Below are 21,064 nucleotides of genomic sequence, written 5' to 3'. Positions count from 1 at the left end.
GACAGGAATGCTGGAGAGGGTTGACATTTTCTACTCTAGGGGATCTTCTCAACACAGGGATTGAACCTGGATTTCCTGCGTCTCCTGCACTGGCAGGCAGATTGTTTGCCACTGAGCCACCTAGGAAGTCCACATAATACATAATACTGGAGTGGGTTGCTATCTCCTTCCCCAGGAGATCTTCCCAACCTAGGGATCGAACCCGGGTCTCCCATATCGCAGGCAGACGCTTTACCATCTGAGCCACCAGGGAAGCTCACACAATACAATTAGCAATATCCAAATTATCTTCAGCTGCATTCCTCAGCAAGGGCCCTTCCGGTTGGGGTTGAGGGTCATTACATATGAATAGCTTGGCCTATCCACAACAAGTGATGTGTGCATGCATGCTCCGTCGCTTCAGTGGTGTCTGTCTATTCGCCGGTTTGTGATGCTATGGACTGTAGCCCACCAGGCTCCTCTGTCCATGGGATTCTCCAGGCAAGAATACTGGAGTGGGTTGCCATGCCGTCCTCCAGGGGATCTTCCCAACGCAGGAATTGAATCTGTGTCTCCTGCATTGCAGACAGATTCTTGACTCACTGTGCCACCTGGGAAGCCCTATAAGTGATATATGAGTGCATCATTTAGGGCTCTTTCTGTTGAAAGGCTGGGACACTCAATTCAAAATGATTTAGGAAAACGAATTTATTGGCTTACAAACCGAGAAGCCTAGAAGCATGTTGTGTTGCTGTTTAGATGCCAAGTTGTACCTGGATCTTTTGCAACCCCATGGACTATAGACCACCAGGGTCTTCTGTCCAAGGGATTTTCTGGGCAGGAGCACTGGGATGGGTTGCCATTTCCTTCTTTGGGGATCTTCCCCATCTAGGGCTCAAACCTGTGTCCCCTGCATTGGCAGATGCATTCTTACCCACTGTGCCACCAAGGAAGTCCCAGAAGAATAACTGGCCTAAAGGGCTGAATCCATGATTTCAAATGATGTTGTCAGCTTATCCCTGCTTCCTTCTGTGTTGGTTTCATTTTCTCTCCACTAGCTCTAAGTTTAAATCCTCCTAGAATTAGGTGGAAAAAGGAAGAGTTCTCCTGCCCTCCCCCTTTAAGCATTTTTCTTCACGAAGCACATAGTGTAAAGGTTGAAAGCATGGACTCAGTAACTAGGTTGGCTTCATCAATTATCTACTATTCCTATAATCTTATTTAACCTCTTCAAGCCTTAGCTTTTTTCCATCTGTATCACAATAGTTCTGGTCCCATCATTTCACAGCAAATCGATACAGAAAAAGTGGAAACAGTGACAAATTTTATTTTCTTGGGCTCCAAAATCACTGTGGACAATGACTACAGCCACGAAATTAAAAGACATTTGATCCTTGGAAGAAAAGCCCTGACAAACCTAGACAGCATATTAAAAAGCAGACATTACTTTGCTGACAAAGGTCCATCTAATCAAAGCTATGGTTCTTCCAGTAGTCACGTATGGATGTGAGAGTTGGACCATAAAGAAGGCTGAGTCCTGAAGAACTGATGGTTTTGAACTGTGGTATTGGAGAAGACTCTAGTGGGTCCCTTGGACAGAAAGGGGATCAAACCTGTCAATGTCAAAGGAAATCAACCCTGAATATTCATTGGAAGGAATGATGCTGAAGCTGAAGTTGTAGCTGTAATTCTTTGGCCACCTGATGCAAAGAGCTGACTCATTGTAAAAGATCCTGATGCTGGGAAAGATTGAGGGAAAGAGAAGAGGACAACAGAGGATCAGATGGCTGGATGGCATCACCGACTTGATGGACATGAGTTTGAGCAATAGACATGAGTTGGAAGGACAGGGAAGCCTGGCATGCTGTAGTCCATGGGGGTCCCAAAGAGTCAGATACAACTTAGCAACTGAACAACCACCACAATAGTTTCTACTACTGGGTTGCTATGAGATTTAAAGTTGCTGATATTTGTAGGATGCCTAAAATAGTGCCTGATACAATGTAAGGGCTATATTACCAGCTCTGATTGGGTCATAAGTCCCTCCCTATGTCCTAAGGGTTTTTGCTAGGTTTGGGACTTTCTATCCAAACTACAAAGATCTGAAGTAGTGGAAGGATGGTTTCTTTTAAGAAATTTGGAGTGCCTTTACCAAAGGCTGGGGAAAAAGAGGCCAGGTCAACATAAACAACACATTTACTATAGGAAAGCAAACTGTTGGTTGAGACCTAAGGTTTTATCATACAAGTAATACATGAATTCGTGTGCATTGTTTCTAATTATATATAGGGATAACCTGAGAGGATTTGTTTATGCTTGTGATTGTTTGGAAAAAAAAAAAAAGCACAAACTTTTTATTTGAAAATATAACTAGCATTTGACTAGTACTTTACTGAACAAAGTATTTGCACATGTATTAGCTATTTAATCCATGCAATAGCTCTGGGAGAGTAGGTTTTATTAGACTTTCTTAACGGTAACAAACTTTGCAAGCAGAAAATACAGATGGATGCAAATTTTACAAATAGTGGTACTGGTATAGCATTCTACATTAGTCTCCTCCTGCCTTTTATGCACTGTTGGTATCCACATATAACCATTTCCTTCATTCAACATATATTTATTGAGCCTTTGGTATTTATCAGGCATCATCCTAGGCACTTGGGATACACAGCAGTGAACAAAACAGACAATACTCGCACTCCTTAAGTTTACATCTAGTGGGGTATGGGCAGACAAACCATAAAATAAAGAAGGAAAAGGCGTTATACAGTAAAAGTAAATAGGAAAACCGGATGAGGAGTATATAAATACGTTCAATTTTATAGGCAGTGGTCAGTTCAGTTTGTCCTCTATTCTGGGTTGTTTGCAGTTCTCCTGAACAAGGGTAATAGTTCCATTTCTATTTACGATGCTCCCAGCACCAGGCACTCAGAGACAGTAACTTTATACTAAAGAAATAACTCTTCTAAGATGCAAGCAGTTGGGAAACACAGGCCTGTACTAGATACTGACCATACAATCCATAAATTGAATAACCTAATCATTCGTGATTTATTTTAATTAATCTAACCACTGAAGTTCTATGGGTTAACTGCTATTACAGGCCGTTTTTAGGCATTTCAAACATGTTTTAGCCGCCTCTTTGGCCCTACCAGCGCGTGTAAGCTTTCCTGTTTGTGTATGTGCGCACTTTTTCAAAACCACAGCCTTAGCCATTTATCTCTTGGTATCAACAGTAGTTTTCTAGGATTAACACTTGGGGTTTCTATTGAGGGGCTGGGTGAGACCCAGTTATCAGCCCACCGAACTTCAATGAGCCACAAAGCAAGGTTCTAGCCCCCTAAACACGAACTACCGAAAGCGGGAAGCCTTTTTTACAGTCCTCACGCCGAGTCCAGCCGGAACCTTGACCTCAAGATGGCGTCGCGTAATCATAAGATTCAATCAGCTCCAATCAAAAATGGCAGGGTGGGTCGTAAATGACGGCTCAAGACTTTCTAGCCCTCATTAGGCGCTCCATCTCTATGGTGATTCGCCGCTGCGTGGTGATTCAGAGCCAACAGTGAAGACTATCTATACGCGCTCTTCTCTATGATCCTCCTCCCCACGCCCCTGGCCGCAATGCACGCCGGGCACTAGGAAGACCTCCAGAAGAAGCTCCCCGCGCAGCGCGGCGGTGTTTTGCGGCCTGTGCGAGTAGGCGCTTTGGAACCAGTCTCCTGGATAGCGGCGCGCAGAAACCTCGAACCGGTGGAGCCCACTCGTAACCTGGAGCCCAGAAGACCGCGAAGACAGTACCGTTTCCTCAGCGGCGGGTGAGTGCACGCCTCAGAACGCGTGTGGAAACCGGGAGACGGGGTACTTCGGTTGCGGGCGGAGGGAAAGCCTGGGAGGCTGAGAGAGGGCTGGGGTGGGATGGGAATAAGGGGACGGGGGCGGGGAGTTGGGTGGGGGAGGGGACGGGCACGAGGCTTGGGTTTCTGCACTTCTCTAAGGCCTGGGAAATCTGTGGGCCTAGCGGTAACCGGTGCAGGCCAAACCTACCGGCAGAGCCTTCCTCCTTGCATTGTCGCCCACTTTTCCTTTCCTTTCCACGGCTCGCCACAGAGTCGCCTTGGCCCATTCTGGGCTCCGCGTTTGCCAGAAAACGAGCGGTCGCCCCCCTGGGGAGTCCTTTCGTGAGATCCCTTTCAAACCTGAGCCTGCGGAAGCCCTCCGGTAGATATTCCGGGCCGAGTGTACAATTGCTCCAGACTCTGCCTAGAAGCCGGCCTTCACCCACCCTTTTTAGCGCGGGTGGGGTAGGGGGACTGGCCACCATCTGTTTTCTTTCCCTTCCTCTCTGGTCATCTAAAGCCCGCCACCGAGTGAACTGCCCTCTCTCCCCCCGTCCCCCTCCCCCAACTTAAATTTAGCTGCTGCCCAACTTTTCTAGCACCCTCCTGGTTGGTTTGCTTGTCTTAAGATTGTGATGAGTGTTGTGGCCCTGCCCCTTTGCTCCCCTGGAGGTTACAGTAAACTGTGTCTCCATTGATTCTAGGAGAGGTCTAACCTCCACGTTAGAAAATGTTACTTGGTTCTCATCCTTCTGTGGTCTTCATTACTGCTTTTACAACACGTTTTTAGAACAAGTTCTAGGAGTATGAAGATTATTTTGAAGTTACGTAATGTGGTTTTTATATTGCCACGGAAAAGCCATTTTGATAATTGGGCAGAGTGGAGCGGACCAGGAGGGAGGAAATTGGGCTTCTCTTGCACCAGACTGCTCTAGTTGTGAAGTCCTGTGAATTGGGTATTTGGCAGTAGTGTATAAGCAATTTTTATATTGTTTTGAGAGCTGTACTTTCTAAAAGGTAATTTCCAAAATGTTCAGAGGTGGTAAGGCAAACAGTTGGTCAGTAATAGTTCCTCACGATTCAAGTGGAGATACTATGCTGTTTTAACTCATTTAATTTTTCTTGTGAAGCCTTGGTTTTCTTCACCTGTAAAGTGAAGATTATTGATGATATCCACCTCATAGGTTATTGGAGTTGGGAATTAATTGAGAAAAACATGTAAAATCCTTAGTGCAATAACCAGGTAACATAGTAAGTGCTGAGTGCATATTAACTGAGAGTGTTTGTTGTTTAAGAATTTTCGCTGAAGTACAGGAGCCTATCCCTGACTTAACATTTCTTCCAGTGTACCTTGAATAGAGTTGTATAAAGTCAGAGTTAATCATTAGTATGTTATTATTAGACAGAGGCATTGTGATAAGCGAAAACAGCCTTTGGATTGGCAATTTAAGATAGTGGGGACCATGGAGTCCTTACCCGCGAATTGTATTCTTTTGGATAAGTTAGCTTCTTCATCAGTAAAAGAAGAATATGTTTTGCTAGGTAATTTGGGAGGCTAAATGAGATGACCTGTGTTGAAAGCTTTTGTAAACAAAAGTAGATTAAAATTAGTTGATATTTTCATGACATTGGTAACCCCAGAAGATAAATTATTTCCTTTTTGGCTACCTCCAAGTTAGCTGTATTTCATATACTTTCTTCATTTACACATAATGTAGAGAAAAATTATATTGACTCTTTTATTCTGTAGAAACGAAAGTAATCATTGACTCTTAATCTCGTATAAAAGCATGCTGTTTATCTTTTTAATTTCTTGATAGTTCTTTCTGATACTGCTACTGGCATTCATAAGAGAATTTTGATTCCTCAGTTTTTTGAATATATTTTTTCCTAAATTTTTTAAATTTTGAAACTCGAGAAAATAAAAAGAAAATATTTTCACTGAGAATTACTGCTATCGCTTTTTAACTTTTTATTTTGACATAATTTCAAACTTAAAAAAATGTTGTAAGAATGGTACAAAGGATTCTCAAATATCTTTCAGATTCCCCAAATGTTAACATTTTACCTGTTTGCTTTATCTTCCTCTCCTTATTGTCTTCATAGTTTTCTTCAGAAATCTTTGATAGTAAGTTGCAGATGTGGTGTCCCTCTTAACCCCCAGAATACCTAAGTGTGTATTTCCTAAAAACAGTTACATTCTCTAAACTAACGAGAAAATCAGGAAATTAATATTGATACAATGTAGTCTACAGGTCTTAATTTGGTTTTGCCTGAAGGAGTCTGGAATTGGTATTGGTAATTTTTTTTTAAACAGCTTATTACGGTATAATTGACATGTAAAACACTCATTGTAATGTACAATTCAGTGATTTTCAGTATATGTGCAGAGATGTGCAACCATTATCCCAAAGGCACTCTCTGTTTTGTTTACAAGCCCCTTCCCACTCCCACTGTAGCTCTAGACTACCACTGATCTCTGCTGAGGTAGGCTTGCCTTGCTTGGGCTGGGACGGTCATGTCGTCCATTGTACCTTGCAGGCTGTACGCACAGCAGGAGACCATGCATGCTGTACCGATGATCATTCATATTTAATGTTGGGCCCCTGGGTTGGTTGCGTAACTACACATGACTTAAAATTTTCTCTTTCAGAACTGATGAAAATAATGTTAGAAAAGAATCTGGCACTTAATTGGAGCTAGACGTTTTATGGAGTAAATGAATAAGCTGTATATGAGTGTTTGCTGAGGAGGATCTGTTGGTTCATTTGCTTCTTAACATTTTAGAAATTTGTCCTGATGAGGTTAGCCTGTAAGTCTATATCCCCAGTGAAATAGTTTGTTTCTGTCAGGATAAATCTAATGGATGAATGCATATAAGCAGTAATGGTATTCTTAAGAGTGCAGAAAAAGTAGTTTAAAGGTGGAAAAGAAAAGCAGAATGTATAGATAAAGCTTCTTTAGAAGTTTATTTTGTTTTTGGGAGGACCAAATTTATTGAGATAAAATTTACATACATTAAAATGCATCCATTTTAATTTCAGTCAATTTTGATGGATACATAAACCTGTCTGACCACTTCCACAATAGAGATAGGAAACACTTCCAACATAGGTTCTTGTTTTTGTTATTTTGGGCCATGAAGTTTCATCCTTGGAGGATAAAAATGTTTTGAACCTTCCAAAAGTGAAGGTACTTTTCAAGTATTCTTTAAATGCTTTAAAGTATTCTTTAAATAATTTAAGTCATTTCAGTACTGATAAAATAAGCTCCTCATCTCTGTTAAACCCCATACACAATCCCTCGGCAATTGACTACATTCAGAATAGATCTAGAACCACCACCTGTTCTAGGCCACCTCTCTTGTCTGGGTTATTTCAGTAGTCTTACTTTTCTACCCTTGTTCTCCTCCAGTCTTAACATAGGGGCCAGTGACACTCTTAAAATAAAAGTCAAGTCAAAAACCTTTCAGAATAAAACCCAGTATTTTTAAAGCCGTTTACAAAGCGTTACATTCTTTGAACTCTCTTCCCAGCTCCAGTTTGTGCTAGTACTGTGCTTCAGTTGTTGGCCTTATTCCTCATGCAAACACACCTCAGGTTCTTTGTATTTGCAGTTTCCTTTGCTTGAAAAGGGCTTCCTTGGTGGCTTAGAGGTTAAAGCATCCACCTGGAATGCGGGAGACCTGGGGTTCGATCCCTGGGTCGGGAAGATGCCCTGGAGAAGGAAAATGGCAACCCACTCCAGTACTCTTGCCTGGAAAATCCCATGGAGGGAGGAGCCTGGTAGGCTACAGTCCATGGGGTCTCAAAGAGTCGGTCATGACTAACCGACTTCACTTTCACTTTCACTTTGCTTGAAAGGCTATGGCCCCCAATATAGGGCTTCCTGCCTCATTCTCTTGCAAGTCTTTTTAAATGTTGCCTTGGTGAAGCCTGACCACCTTGTTTAAAATAAAGAATTCTTTAGCTCTCTTCCCTATTTCATTCAACAAAGTACATACCAACTTTGAATATCTTTATAATGTATTGTAAGAGTATTACAGTTTATCAACTACAGGTAAAAATGATAAACTTTGCTTATTCTAAAAGTTTATTCTCAGTCATTTCACATACACCAAAACATACCAAAAAACTTTTCTATGTTGAAATATGTGGTTGATACTCTCCTCTTAGGATGTTTAAAGTGAACATTAATAATTATCAGAGATCACCAGAAATGTTTGTTTTCTGAATTTCCGTAGGAGGGGCCATTATCTTATTAAGATTGCCTTCATCTTTGAAGTTCAGCCTCTGAATAAGCGAGTTTTAAACAGTTCCAAATAAAAGGGAAATATTCTGTAGAAAAATTGGAGTGAATGAAATGGGTATATTGCATAAACTAAAACATAATCTGGTTAATTCTTAACAGAATGAAAAGTCATTTGAAAACTGAAAAAATAGTTTAAACACCAAGAACATAGAGTTTTTTTTAAAGTAGTACTTGTATTTAATACTTGGGGGAAAAGTGATTCTAAAGATGAATTCATGGTTCTATCTTTGTAACCATTGTGAGGCTAGGTGCTTGTCACTGCTCTAATTGTACCCACACATGGTAATTTAATAAATTTATTTAGAGTTTCTTAGAGTTTATTTGTTTACTGATTCATTCATTGAACAGGTATTAATACCAACTGTTCTTCTAAGAAAATGCTGAGATAGAGTATATAAGAGCTTCTGTAAGTAGGACAGTAGCCCTCAATGTTTTAAAAGGATACACACTCCTGTCCCCTTCCATATAGAATATTTGTTTTTGTTTTGGGCGAAAAAGTATTTTTAAAAATCATTTAAAGATTCAACACATTTGCACTGTTAAATTAGCTGCATTCATACCTACTATTTTAAGGCATTTCCAATAGCTTACTTGCTGGTATATGACATTATTCTAGGTATTTATTTTACCTGTAAAGCTTTCTGAATATTTTAAGTGTGCTGTGTTTTTGAAATTGAAGTTTAGATTTTATAGAATATTTCAATATCCTAACTTAAGGGAAAACATTCTGAGGAAGAATAGCTATGAAGATGAAGGACATGCTTTTTAAAGAAATGTTTGATAAAGGAGTAAAAAGATACTCAATCTCATTAATGAGTAGGGAAATTCAAGGAGAAACCAGAGTATTTTTTTTTTACCTATCAGATTGGAATGATGGTACGGATATAAGGAAGGTGCATACCTAGATACTCTTGGTGGGAATATTAATTTGTACAGTAGGTTTGGAGGAGGATTTGGAGGTAGAGGGTAGATATATAATAGTAATATATATAGTAGTAGTAATATATATAGTAGATATATAATAATACCGATCTGTATTATTGAATTACTTGGCACAGGTGCTTAGAGTTATATGTCCATTATGTCCAAGAACATTTAATATTATTTATAAGAGGTGAAATACGGAGATAACCATCCATGTTGGTAGATAGTTGTGTCTATATGGTAAGAGTTTACTGTGTTATAAGGGATGGAGTAGAAGTTGATGACATGAAGAGATGTTAATAATGAGGGAGAAATGTACATAACAATATACTGTGATTATATTGCTTGCACAAAAACATAAATGATTATATATTAGTTTGTGTAGAGAAAGGTATTATAGAAGAATACAATGATTGAGACCAAACTTGGGATTAGGAGCAAGGAAGTGGAAGACATGAACTTTTTATCCTCTCTCTTCTGAAGGATGAATAAAACAATATATAAAACCCAGGAAAGAAAATAGTAGAGAAGAACATTTTTTAAAAGCTTTAGACAACTCTGGATCCCTTGTTACAGAGTTTAGGTAGGGGAGTTTTTCTAAGGGTAAAACAGAAAATCTCCTATTAATCAAGTTGCTACTTGTAGCTGCACCATTAATATCAGGTCAATCCACTTATTTTGGTGCATGGAATCTTACTAGAACATTCTAACATCGTTTTTCTAAACTTTTCCCGGTATTGAATATTTGAGTACGTTGACAAAAATATTGACAATATAAAATTTGAGAGTAGGGAAAGTCTTAAGTATTTCTATTCAGTAGGGAAAAGACAAAAGTTTCTTTTAAGTGATATTGGTGTCATAAACGAAATGAAACAGTTCAGTGTGTTCTTGTATTTTTAAAAATCAAATACCAGCATCTGATTCTTGAATTTCATCCATTCATTGAATATCGTTCAGGAATGGTAAAGAGGTTTGCTTTAAAGTTTAAGAAAAATTATCACTTTTTTTTCATTGTCATAAATTGGATATTTTCTTTATATTTGAATGATTACAATGGGACCTGATACCTGGAGGTTCCCCCCCACCTCCCCAGGTTTGTAGAATGTCACTGAGACATTGATTTGTCCTTCAAGAACTGGCCAACACTGAATCAACAAATACTGTGTGACTTTGTTAATTTAGTTTTCAGGATGCACTAAAAAATGAATGCTTCAGAACACTTAAAAACTGTTAGATATTTTCCTGAATTCTGAATTTGGTTTAAAAAGATTCATTGATGTTTGGTACTTAATTTTTGGATATTAACTGAACCTCAAAATATTTTTCTTCCTTTATATGTATTCCCATATGATTGTAGGAGTCTATCCTGAACTTAGATCGTGTACATTTTGGGAACTTATTTTAGAAAAGATCTAAGGTTAAAAAATTCTCAATGGACAGACAGAGAAAAGAGGGTCTTTGCCAACTCCTCTGGGTAAGAAACTTCAGAATTTTGCAGATACTCTAAAAATGAAGGCCAAGAAACCAGGCATATCGAATTGTAAATGTTTCAAATAACGTGATTTGCCATGATTTCTTTCTTTAGACCGCTGCAGTAAGAATGTCTTTCCCCCCTCATTTGAATCGCCCTCCGATGGGGATCCCAGCACTCCCACCAGGGATCCCACCCCCCCAGTTCCCTGGCTTTCCACCACCCGTGCCTCCAGGTAAGTTTGTGGGTACTGTTGCTTTTGTAGTTGATGACAGTGTTGTGTTAGTTTCTGGTATACAAGAAAGTGATTCAGTTTCTTGAATTTTTTTGTGTGTGTGTTTCAGTTTTAAATATATATGCAGGCACACACATACTTTTTTTAAGATTCTTTTTCATTATACATAGTTCAGTTCAGTCGCTCAGTTGTGTCTTGAATATAATTTCCTGTGCTATATAGTAAATCCTTTTTGTTTATCTGTTTTATATATAGTAGTTTATATTTGCTGATCTCAAACTCAATTTTTCCTCCCTGCTTGCCCTTTTGGTAACCATAAGTTTGTTTTCTGTCTGTTAAGTCTGTTTGGTAAATAAGTTCATTGTATCATTTTTTTAGATTCCACATGTACGTGGTATCACTTGATGTTCGTGTTTCTCTGATTTATTTCACTTAATATGATAATCTCTGGGTCCATCCATGTTGCTGCAGTTGGCATTATTTCATTCTTTTTATAGCTAAGTAATATTCCATTGTAAACATCAGTATATACCACATCTTTATTCATTCATCTGTCGATGGCCATTTAGGTTGCTTTCATGTCTTGGCTATTGTGTATAGTACTGTGGTGAACATTGGGGTGCATGTATGTTTTGAATTAGAGTTTTCTCTGTAAATGCCCAGAAGTGGGACTGTGGGATCATATGGTAGCTCTGCTTTTAGTTTTTAGGAACCTCCATACTGTTTTCCGGGGCTTCCCTGGTGACTCAGTCAGTAAAGATTTGCCTGCAAGGCAGGGAATCTGCCTGCAGTACAGTAGACCTGGGTTTGATCCCTGTGTCTGGAAGATCCCCTGGAGAAGGAAATAGCAACCCATTCCGGTATTCTTGCCTGGGAAATCCCATGGACAGAGGAACCTGGTGGACTACAGTGCATGGAGTCACAAAAGAGTTGGACACGACTTAGCAACTAAACCACAACAACATACTATTTTCCATAGGGCTGTGCCAGTTTACTTTCCCACCAATGATGGTGTTTTTTTTTCAATGTGTCCTTATATCATTGCAAATTTATCTTTAGAAAATATGTGTGTGAGTATTGGTAGAAACGCTTCCTGTTAGCGTTCTAGAAATGTGCTGTCTCATTTTCCTATGGTGGGAGTTTTCATTTCTGGCTGAGTATCAAACTCATCTGGGAAATAAAAAATCTTTACTTAAATAATAGGTAATACATTTATACCAATCAAAAAGGTATACAGTGAAAAACTTATCTTACCTTCCTATATAATTTATTACTATCCCCTTACTGAAACACATAAACAAAACAGGGTTATTAGTTTCTTTTTTATCCTTCCAGATATTTTTTGGTGCATATTACAAGCCACTCTTAAGTATATATTTTTCTATTCCATTTGTTTTTGTGTAATTCCTTTAACACAGATAATGTAGTAACATTGTATATATATTATTCTGCCTTAACTTTTGTGTATATGTGTATATATATATATATATATATTTTTTTTTTTTTTGACTATTATCTTGGAGAGGTTTCCAAAGTTCTGTCTAAAAGCTTCCTCTGTTCAGTGTTTTATAAAGTAAAAAAAGTTTTTTTAAGTCCAACCCCAACCTACTGAATCAAATCCTTAGAAATTAAGGCCCAGGAATGTCTTTTTAACAGGTTCACAGGTGATTCCTAAGTATCCATTTAAGCACAGTTAAGAGAACCCACATTATAGAACTGTTATCTTGAGATTTATAATTAGCATTGCTTGACTCAAACTTTTCCTCTGGTTTATGAGTGGTAGTTCAGATTTTTTTTTAATAGGATTGAAAGCATTTTGTACAGATTTCAGTTTCCCTTATGAAAGATAGTATCTAAGAGTTCTGCTTAGTTTGCATGTTGGGAAGTATTTTCATTTAACATAGAATCCATGTAATTCAGGCTGAAAGCAACAAATGATCTTGTAAACCAACTAGAAGTATTTCTTTTTTAGGAAAGCTTTACGTCAGTGACCTGGCTTTAACCATTGGATTATCTGTTTGAAATTACGGTGTTTACTAAAGAGCTTGACTGTTGCAGAATCAAAAGTACCTTGCAATTGCCTAATTTGATGGGTTGTTAATTCATAACATGTACATTACAGAGGCTCAGCTTTGGGGGCCTCCTACCCTTAGGTCAAGTACACAGCTGTGTTGGAGTAGATGTGAAAAGCCACAAGATAAATATGGAATTTTTCTGGAGTATCATTTAAAGCTTCAGCAATTTGAGGGTAAATCATAATTTAAAAAAACAACTACTTATGCATATACATTGTGGAGTAGAATGCTGTACTTATAAAAGTTTTTAAGACATTTATGCTTGTAACTGGCTGTTTAAGCTGTTCTTTTAGATAATCATGGATATGTATTTGTTACACCCTTGCCACCAGGGACATAGTGGGAGAGCTTGAGTACTATCAGTGTATTATTCCATGTAGCAATTAATGAATTACAGTCAGTAAGTTAACTGCCCTATAATAAAGGAGTTTGTCCTGAAAAGAGGGATTAAGAAAATAATGTTAACAGAGATCTGAATAGTTATCAACCATCAAACATTAATTTCTTGAGAAGGATAGTGTCCTGAGCCACTTTCATTTGGACATCAGTTTTTGAGGGGTTCTTTATTTTTTTGTTAGTCTCATAATATCTTATTTTCTGGTAGTCTTTCCTAGTAACATACTTTTAACAAAGTCCTTGTGTTACACAGTTACAGGGAAGACTAGATTACTTCCAGTTTGTGAAGAAATTTTAAGGCATTGAGAATAAAGCTTAATCAGTTGTTCAGAATCAGGAAAGGTGATGATGAAAAATTGTTTGTTTCCTTACCAGTTTATTGGTTTTATAGAAGGAATTTTAAATTCCTTTTAATTAAAAAAAAAAAACACATACTAAATGAATTGATAACTGTCCAGAATTTTGTACTTATTAAGGCAATAGCAGGTTGTGGTAGTCTTTTTGCTTCATGAGTGTTTTTGTTTTTAAGTTTATTTAGATAGACCAGTCTGTAAAGTACATTTGTTTTGAATAATATCTCATTTTTTATTAGCCTTATATTTCCCCTTAAAAGAACTATGAAGGTACTTATTTTTATGGCGTGTACTTGATATAAAATATATTCTTGTCTATATAATTACATTCTTAAGACTCATTTTGCTTCTTTTTTAGGGACCCCAATGATTCCTGTACCGATGAGCATTATGGCTCCTGCTCCAACTGTAAGTATAACTTTTAAGGAGGAATTACAAGTACTACTGCTTTTAACTGAATCTAAACAATTTGATAAACTCAGATAAATTATTTTAAATGTCTAAAAGAATAATAGGAAGAAAGAGCATATATATATATCATACTAATTTAAATATTTTTTCTCCAGTACAGTTGCTCCTAAAATAATGCTCCCTAAATAAACTATTTTGGTTTTGTGACTTTCCTCGTATTCTCTAGACTCTTCATACACTGTTACTTCAGATTCACGCGTTGGCTCTTCCATCACTCCCTTAGGTCTTGGTCCTTGAAAGCAGGAGATGTGATCTGACATATCTGACTTCTTAAAAGAACGTGGAAATGATCTAGTAGAGATTTAAAATTTGAAATGAATGTTGAATATATATTTACTCTTTGCTCTGACATACCTGATGTTTAGCTTCTTCAAAACTATTTTTTTTCTCTGTCCTCTAGTATGATACCGTCAAGCTTTCTTAAGTTTTACTGAAACCTTTTCTCTGCTGAAGTTTTATTATTCAGTCTTATGTCTTGAACTTTAATTCTCCACATTCATAAAAGCTTCTGTACACTCTACGCATCTTAGTTAAGAATGCTAGTATACTATAGAAAGAAAGAAAGTGAAGTCGCTCAGTCATGTCCAACTCTTTGCGACCCCATGGACTACAGCCTACCAGGCTTCTCTCTCCATGGGATTTTCCAGGCAATAGTACTGGAGTGGATTGCCATTTCCTTCTCCAGGGGATCTTCCTGACCTAGGGATCAAACTCCCATCTCCCGAGTTGTAGACAGACGCTTTACCCTCTGAGCCACCAGGGAAGTCCTCAAGACTGGTATACTGTAACACGTGATTAAATGATAACCCTCTTAATGTTTATTTAACCAGAATTCTTCTTTGAGTTAATTAGTAGAAATACAGGATTTAAATTGTAATTCGTCTGTGAGGGAGATTAGGTCTTATTACTTTTAGCTATTTTTGTTTTTTGACTTGTGGGTTTTGAAGAGGGAGGGAAGTGTTACTTATATTAAAAGGGTAGTGAAATAGGAACTTGCCGTGAGGCGGACCGGGGGCGCAGTCCAGCTTTTCTTGTATTGGACCTTCATTGGAAGACATGCACTAGGAAACCGCCACATGATAAGTACTCTTCTCCTCCTGCATTTCAGCCTGGGAAAAGGCAGCTCCCCCAAGTCACCACTTCAGTGCCGACTGTGTATGTTTTGCTAGATTCAATTCCAAATACAAAGATGAGTAAGACTATTCGGGAATTTGAACTTTATGAAAGGAAAAATAAGATAGTAACACAAGTAACTGAGAAAAGGTAAACCGAGAGTGTGGGGAGAGTGCTATGGGAATATGTGAAATTCTGCAGGAAAATTAGCAGGGATAATTGGAGTTTCCTTTTATACTGGTACAGAGTACAGTAGGTGAAGAAATGTGTGGGTATATTTGAAAACTTTAAATGATTTTTGATGTCTTAAACATAAAATTTCTACCCAAGTTTTTTTATTCGGTCGTCCAAGTTGTGTTTAAAAGAAAGGTAATCCAATAGTGAGTTTCCCTGGTGGCTCAGTGGTAAGGAATCCGCCTGCCAATGTAGGAGATGTAGGTTCGATCACTGATCCAGGAAGATCTCCTGGAGAAGGAAATGGTAACCCACTCCATTATTATTGCTGGGCAATCCCATGGACAGAGGAGCCTGGAGGGCTACAGTCCTTGGGGTTGCAAAAGAGTTGGATACAACTTAGCTACTAAACAATAACAGCAAAATCTAATAGTGACACGTTACTTGTCATGAATAAGTTGTATTAATGAAAAATGTGCTTTGAGAACTTTATATTAAATATATAGAATCTGTCCTTTATGTTTGCTACTTTAAAACAGGTGTTTTGGGACTTCCCTAGTGGTCTGGTGGTTAGGGCTCTGAGCTTCCACCGCAGGGGGCACGGGTTCCATCTGGGTGTGGGAACTAAGTTCCCGCATGGTGTTTGGTATGGCTAAAAAAAAAGAGCTAAAATGGATGTTTTACCCTAATGTTATATTAAGCGTGACAGCAAATTTAATTGCAAGTTCAAATTTTATTGTCTTTCTTCACTTTAGGTCTTAGTACCCACCGTGTCCATGGTTGGAAAGCATTTGGGAGCAAGAAAGGATCATCCAGGCTTGAAGGCTAAAGAGAATGATGAAAACTGTGGTCCCACCACTACAGTTTTTGTTGGCAACATTTCTGAGAAAGCCTCAGACATGCTTATAAGACAGCTCCTCGCTGTAAGTTAAACTGTTTATTTTTCATTTAAAAATTTTTTTGTTATTTCAGACTTAAGAAAAATCAGAGAAGACTGAATTATTGTCTCTCTTATATTTTGAGAAGTTTCAATCCTGCAAAAAAGTTGAATAAATAGTGAACACCTTTGCAACACATTTTGCCACATTTATTTTCTCTCTCTCTCCACACACACATCCCTCAGTTTTTTTCTGAATAGTTTGGGAGTAAGTTGTGGCATTTCACCTCTGAATACTACTTATATCTCCTATGACCAAGATACTCTCCTACATTTTTCACACTTAAGAAATTTAAGGCTGATTCAGTATTGTTAATTAAAATACAAAATAGCTCATATTTAATTTTACCAACAGTTTCTATAATAGGTGTTTTTTGTTTTTGGTCTATAATCCAGTCAGGGATGTGTATACATTGCATTTAATTGTCATGGTTCTTTAGATAGCTTCTTTATTATAGAACAGTTCTCTGCCTCTTTTTGTTTAACTTGTTTTTGTCTTTCGTGATAAACTGATGTTTTGAAGTGTCTGGGTCTTTTGCAAAATGTCTCACCCGATTTGAATTGATTGTTTACCCATAGTTAGGTTTAGAGTAAGCATTTTTTAGAAGAAAGGGCCATGTGTGATGACTGTTCTCAGGTGCAGCATAGGAAGAAACACCATGTCTCTTGGTTCCATTTTTGGTGGTATTAAGTTATTTGGTTAAGGTGGTCTGATCGCTCCATTTTAGGATATCTTTTCTCCCTTTGTCATTAATGAGTAATCTCTGGGTTAATATTTTGAGACTGTAAAAAAGGGATTTAGAAAATAAACATAAAACCTAGCTTTGTCAGATCTTAGTATTTTGTGATGCTAGCTTTAGATTTTCATCCCAAAGAAACAAAACATGAAGGTCCTAATTCTCATTTCTGTCTTCCACAAAGGTAATAACCAGAGGGAATCCATTATCCTAAACTGGGTGTTTATCATTCCTGACCATATTTTTTACTTTAATTACATATTTATAGTCATAAAAGTTTATCATGTATGAGTTTAAATTCTGCATTCCTCCAATTTGCTTTTTTCGCCCAGCATATATGCAGCTCTAGTTTGTTCACTTTTCACTGGTATATACCACTGCCTTTCAGAGATACATGATAAATTGTCAGATTGTTTACTGATGGTCATATGGATCGTTTTCACTTTTGATACTATGTTTTGCTATGTTATTACTGGTAATATGTCTTTCTAAGCGAACATGGAAGTGCTCACTTCGGCAGCACATACTAAGTGAATGTGAAATAAATTGTCACGTATTCCCTTAGAAGTGGAATTTCTGTCATTGGGCATGCTTATCTTCACTTTTAAAGATAATACCAATTTTCCCCCAAGGTAGAACATTGGGAGGACATTTTGTTTATTTTATTTCTATTACAGATGTATTTTTAATTTTATTATTACTTATTTATTTTTGGCTGCACTGAGTCTTGATTGTCTGGCATCGGCTTTCTCTAGTTGTGGCGAGTAGGGAACTACTCTTGGCTGTGGTGTGCGGGCTCCTCGTTGCAGTGGTTTCTCCTGCTGAGGAGCAAGGCTCTCGGCATGCGGGATCAGTAGTTGCGACTTGCGGGCTCTAGTGCAGGCTCAGCAACTGTGGCGTGTGGACTTAGCTGCCTTATAGTACGTGCGATCTTACTTCCCTTATTAGGGATTGAACCTGTGTCCACCCACATTGGCAAGCAGATTGTTAACCACTGACCCACCGCGGAAGTCCTGGGAGGACATTTTAAAAAACATGTTTATTGAGATATAATCCACACACCATAAAATTCACCCTTTTATAATGCACACAGTTCAGTGGCCTTTAGTATATTCAGAGAGTTTTGCAAACATCACCACTGTCTAATTCCTGAACATTTTTATCACCCCATATAGAAATATATATATATATATATGTATAAACACACTGTACCCATTAACATTGGTTCCCATTTTCTCCTCCCCTCAGCATCTGGCAACCACTATTAAACCTGTCTGTGTGTATTTGCTTGTTCTGTGCATTTTATTTAGCCTGATGTTTCTAAGATTCACCTATGGTGTAGCTTATTAGTGAAACTTTGTTCCTTTTTTATGGCCAACTAATACTCCATTTAGTGGATACACTACATTTTGTTATCCGTTTATCAATTGATGGACAACCAGCTGTTTCCACTGGGTTGTTGTGAATAATGATGCTGTGAATATTCATGTACAAGTTTCTGTGTGGATATATGTGTATGTTTTCAATTTGAAACATCCCTTTTGAAAACTGTTGTTGATATATATGTGCAGCAGAGTGTTTTTTAAGATATCTTTGAATTCCTGAATTTACCTCTTTCTATTTCTCTTTTTACTTTTAAGACTTTACTTGGATGTCTGAGGAGCTTTGATTGTCCATATTTAAGAGTTAGGGATTAAAAGACCTGTGTACATAAGCTTACTTTGTAAAATGTTGGGCATCGCTGTAGGGTAATCTGACTGGCAGCCAGAGGTTTTAAATTCCGTGGAGTGTTCTTTGAGGTGGGTGGGTTTCTCTAGAAAACTTTTGAGTTTTATGCCCAGTAAGTTTATGATCGACTGCCTGTATGAGGTTGCAGGTACAAGACTGACTTCAAGCATTTCTTATACCTTTACTTTCTTCCCTTCTTACTCTTGTAATCTCATTTGTATTTTCATATCTGGTGCTCCAAATCCCAAGCTTGTTTTGTTCACTTTCTTCAGATTGTTGCTGTTCAGGCTCTCTTCTCTAGTAGTGAGGAAAGGGTAATTGCTTGAAGCCTCTGAGACTTTGATTATTTCATATTTGTATTGTCAGGCAGTAACTTATTTTTATTCAGCTTCACACTTCAGCCCAATTCTCCACAGTACCTTTCACCCCCGGTTTGGATCCACTAGGTTTTATATTGATAGAATCAGCCTAACTTTTTTCTTTCTTATCAGTATCTGCTTCTGTACACACTTGGAGTCATAGCTTTCTTTGCTTTCCTGAATAAGCTATTATCCATCCATTTGCCTTTTGTCTTTGCAAAATTTTGTTGAATTCTGGTGCTATTCTCTCACACTATGTTTGACCTTATGATATTTTATTTTTTATATGTATTTTGGCTGCACTGTGAGGTGTGTGGAATCCTACTTAGTTCCTTGACCAGGAATTGAACCCATACCCGCTATAGTGGAAACTTAGTCTTAACTTCTAGAGTAGACTACCAGGGAAGTCCCAATTCGTTGACTATCATTTTAGTAGTTTCTCTGAAGGAAGATGTGAAAAATCCATGCCTTTCTCAGCTTTGACAGACAAATCTTTAGTTATTACTTTCCACAAAACTTCTTTTAAACCTTCTAATTTTTCTTTAATAATTAGAAATAAACTTTGTGTGTAAACAATGTAATAAATATCCCACCCTTCAGATAACCTGCCCCATTAACATTTTACAGTATTTCTGATCATTTTATGGAAATTTTTTTCTTTGCATAATTAAAAATCTTACTGTTGGGACTTTCAGTGGTTAAGACTGAATGGTCCAGTGGTTAGAGACTCCATGTTTCTAATGCAGGGGATGCAGGTTCCATCCTGGTCGAGGAAGTGAAGAGCCCATGTGCCTTGGGTGTGGCCAAAAAGAAGAAGCTTACTGTGTATCTGCAATTTCATGTGTCATGATATATTTGCATCCCATATCAAGCATTTCCCTATGTCTTTAAAAATCCTTTAAAATATATATGTGTGTTTTAAAACAGTCTTTATGGACTTATAGTATTTACTTGAATTTATTATAGTTCTAACTATTACAATATTTGGGCATTTTGGGTTTATTTACATGTATTTGTAAGATAAATAAAACTGAAATGTCTAATTTATTAAAAATGAGTTTTTAATAAATGAGTTTTATTAAAATGAGTAAGAATTTATATTTTCCTTTAAAATGACTTGTGTATTTTATTCATATAATAAGCTTGTGGGAATTGCAGAATTTAGTTGCTGAGAAGAATTTTTTAGCTTTTATTTTTTTCCTAAGCAGGAATATAATTATGTTCTTATTTGCATTATAACTTTAAGTGGTAAGGACCTATTTTGTTTTCTTTTAAAGAAATGTGGCTTGGTTTTGAGCTGGAAGAGAGTACAAGGTGCATCTGGAAAGCTTCAAGGTAGGTAATTTTTTCCTTATTTATTGAGATGCTCTCAATCTGGGAGTATAAGTTAGGTTTGCATTTGCTGTCATTGTCGCTAACCCTGGGAGAGGTCTGCTATTAGCACTCCGTCTTCAGTCCCAGTGGAATAAGGACTAAAGGCAATTGGGAAAATGTTGGCTGAGAGGTGAGATTAGAAAGTGAAAAAGGCTAGCAGGAGGTAGGAGAGGGGAAAAATTAGACTAACTGGTTTCGTATTACTTTAAAAAGTTCTTCTTTCAGAGCAGGGGTGTATGATCTCTATGGAACAATTTTAAAAAAAAGAAGAAACAGTTAGGACTTAGGAAGGAAGTGTAGAAGAGATGATGAGATGACCTGTTAGTCTTAAAAGCAAACTGTTCTTTTCATACTAGTTGGCAGAAACACCTGTTTGATATACATTTTTTAAACACTATTATTATGGAAAAATTCCTACATATATAAAATTGGCAGAATAGTGTGAACTCTTATGTATTTGTTGTCTAGCATTTTAACATTTATTAGGTCATGCCATTTGAGCTTAACCTGTACCCTGTCCATTTTCTTTTTGTATTATTTTTGTACAGTCCTGAACACCAGATCATTTTGTATATAAATATTTTTATG

At 37.5% G+C, this 21,064-nt stretch overlaps 1 protein-coding gene across 1 annotated transcript in view; it reads left to right on the top strand.

Moving 5' to 3' along the window:
• The first annotated feature begins 3,651 nt into the window (after positions 1 to 3,651).
• RBM25 (RNA binding motif protein 25) overlaps positions 3,652 to 21,064 on the top strand; it is a 50,473-nt gene continuing 33,060 nt past the window's right edge. Inside the window, exons 1-5 of the mRNA XM_068992018.1 lie at positions 3,652 to 3,797; positions 10,639 to 10,759; positions 13,942 to 13,991; positions 16,097 to 16,264; positions 20,380 to 20,437. Of these exons, the coding sequence (XP_068848119.1) occupies positions 10,654 to 10,759; positions 13,942 to 13,991; positions 16,097 to 16,264; positions 20,380 to 20,437 (382 nt within the window). The 5' untranslated portion in view covers positions 3,652 to 3,797; positions 10,639 to 10,653. The remainder of the gene's footprint in view (positions 3,798 to 10,638; positions 10,760 to 13,941; positions 13,992 to 16,096; positions 16,265 to 20,379; positions 20,438 to 21,064) is intronic.

This window comes from Capricornis sumatraensis, chromosome 2 (assembly GCF_032405125.1).
Source record: "Capricornis sumatraensis isolate serow.1 chromosome 2, serow.2, whole genome shotgun sequence".
Taxonomy (NCBI): Eukaryota; Metazoa; Chordata; class Mammalia; order Artiodactyla; family Bovidae; genus Capricornis; species Capricornis sumatraensis.
This window is presented reverse-complemented; position numbering and strand designations above follow the sequence as displayed.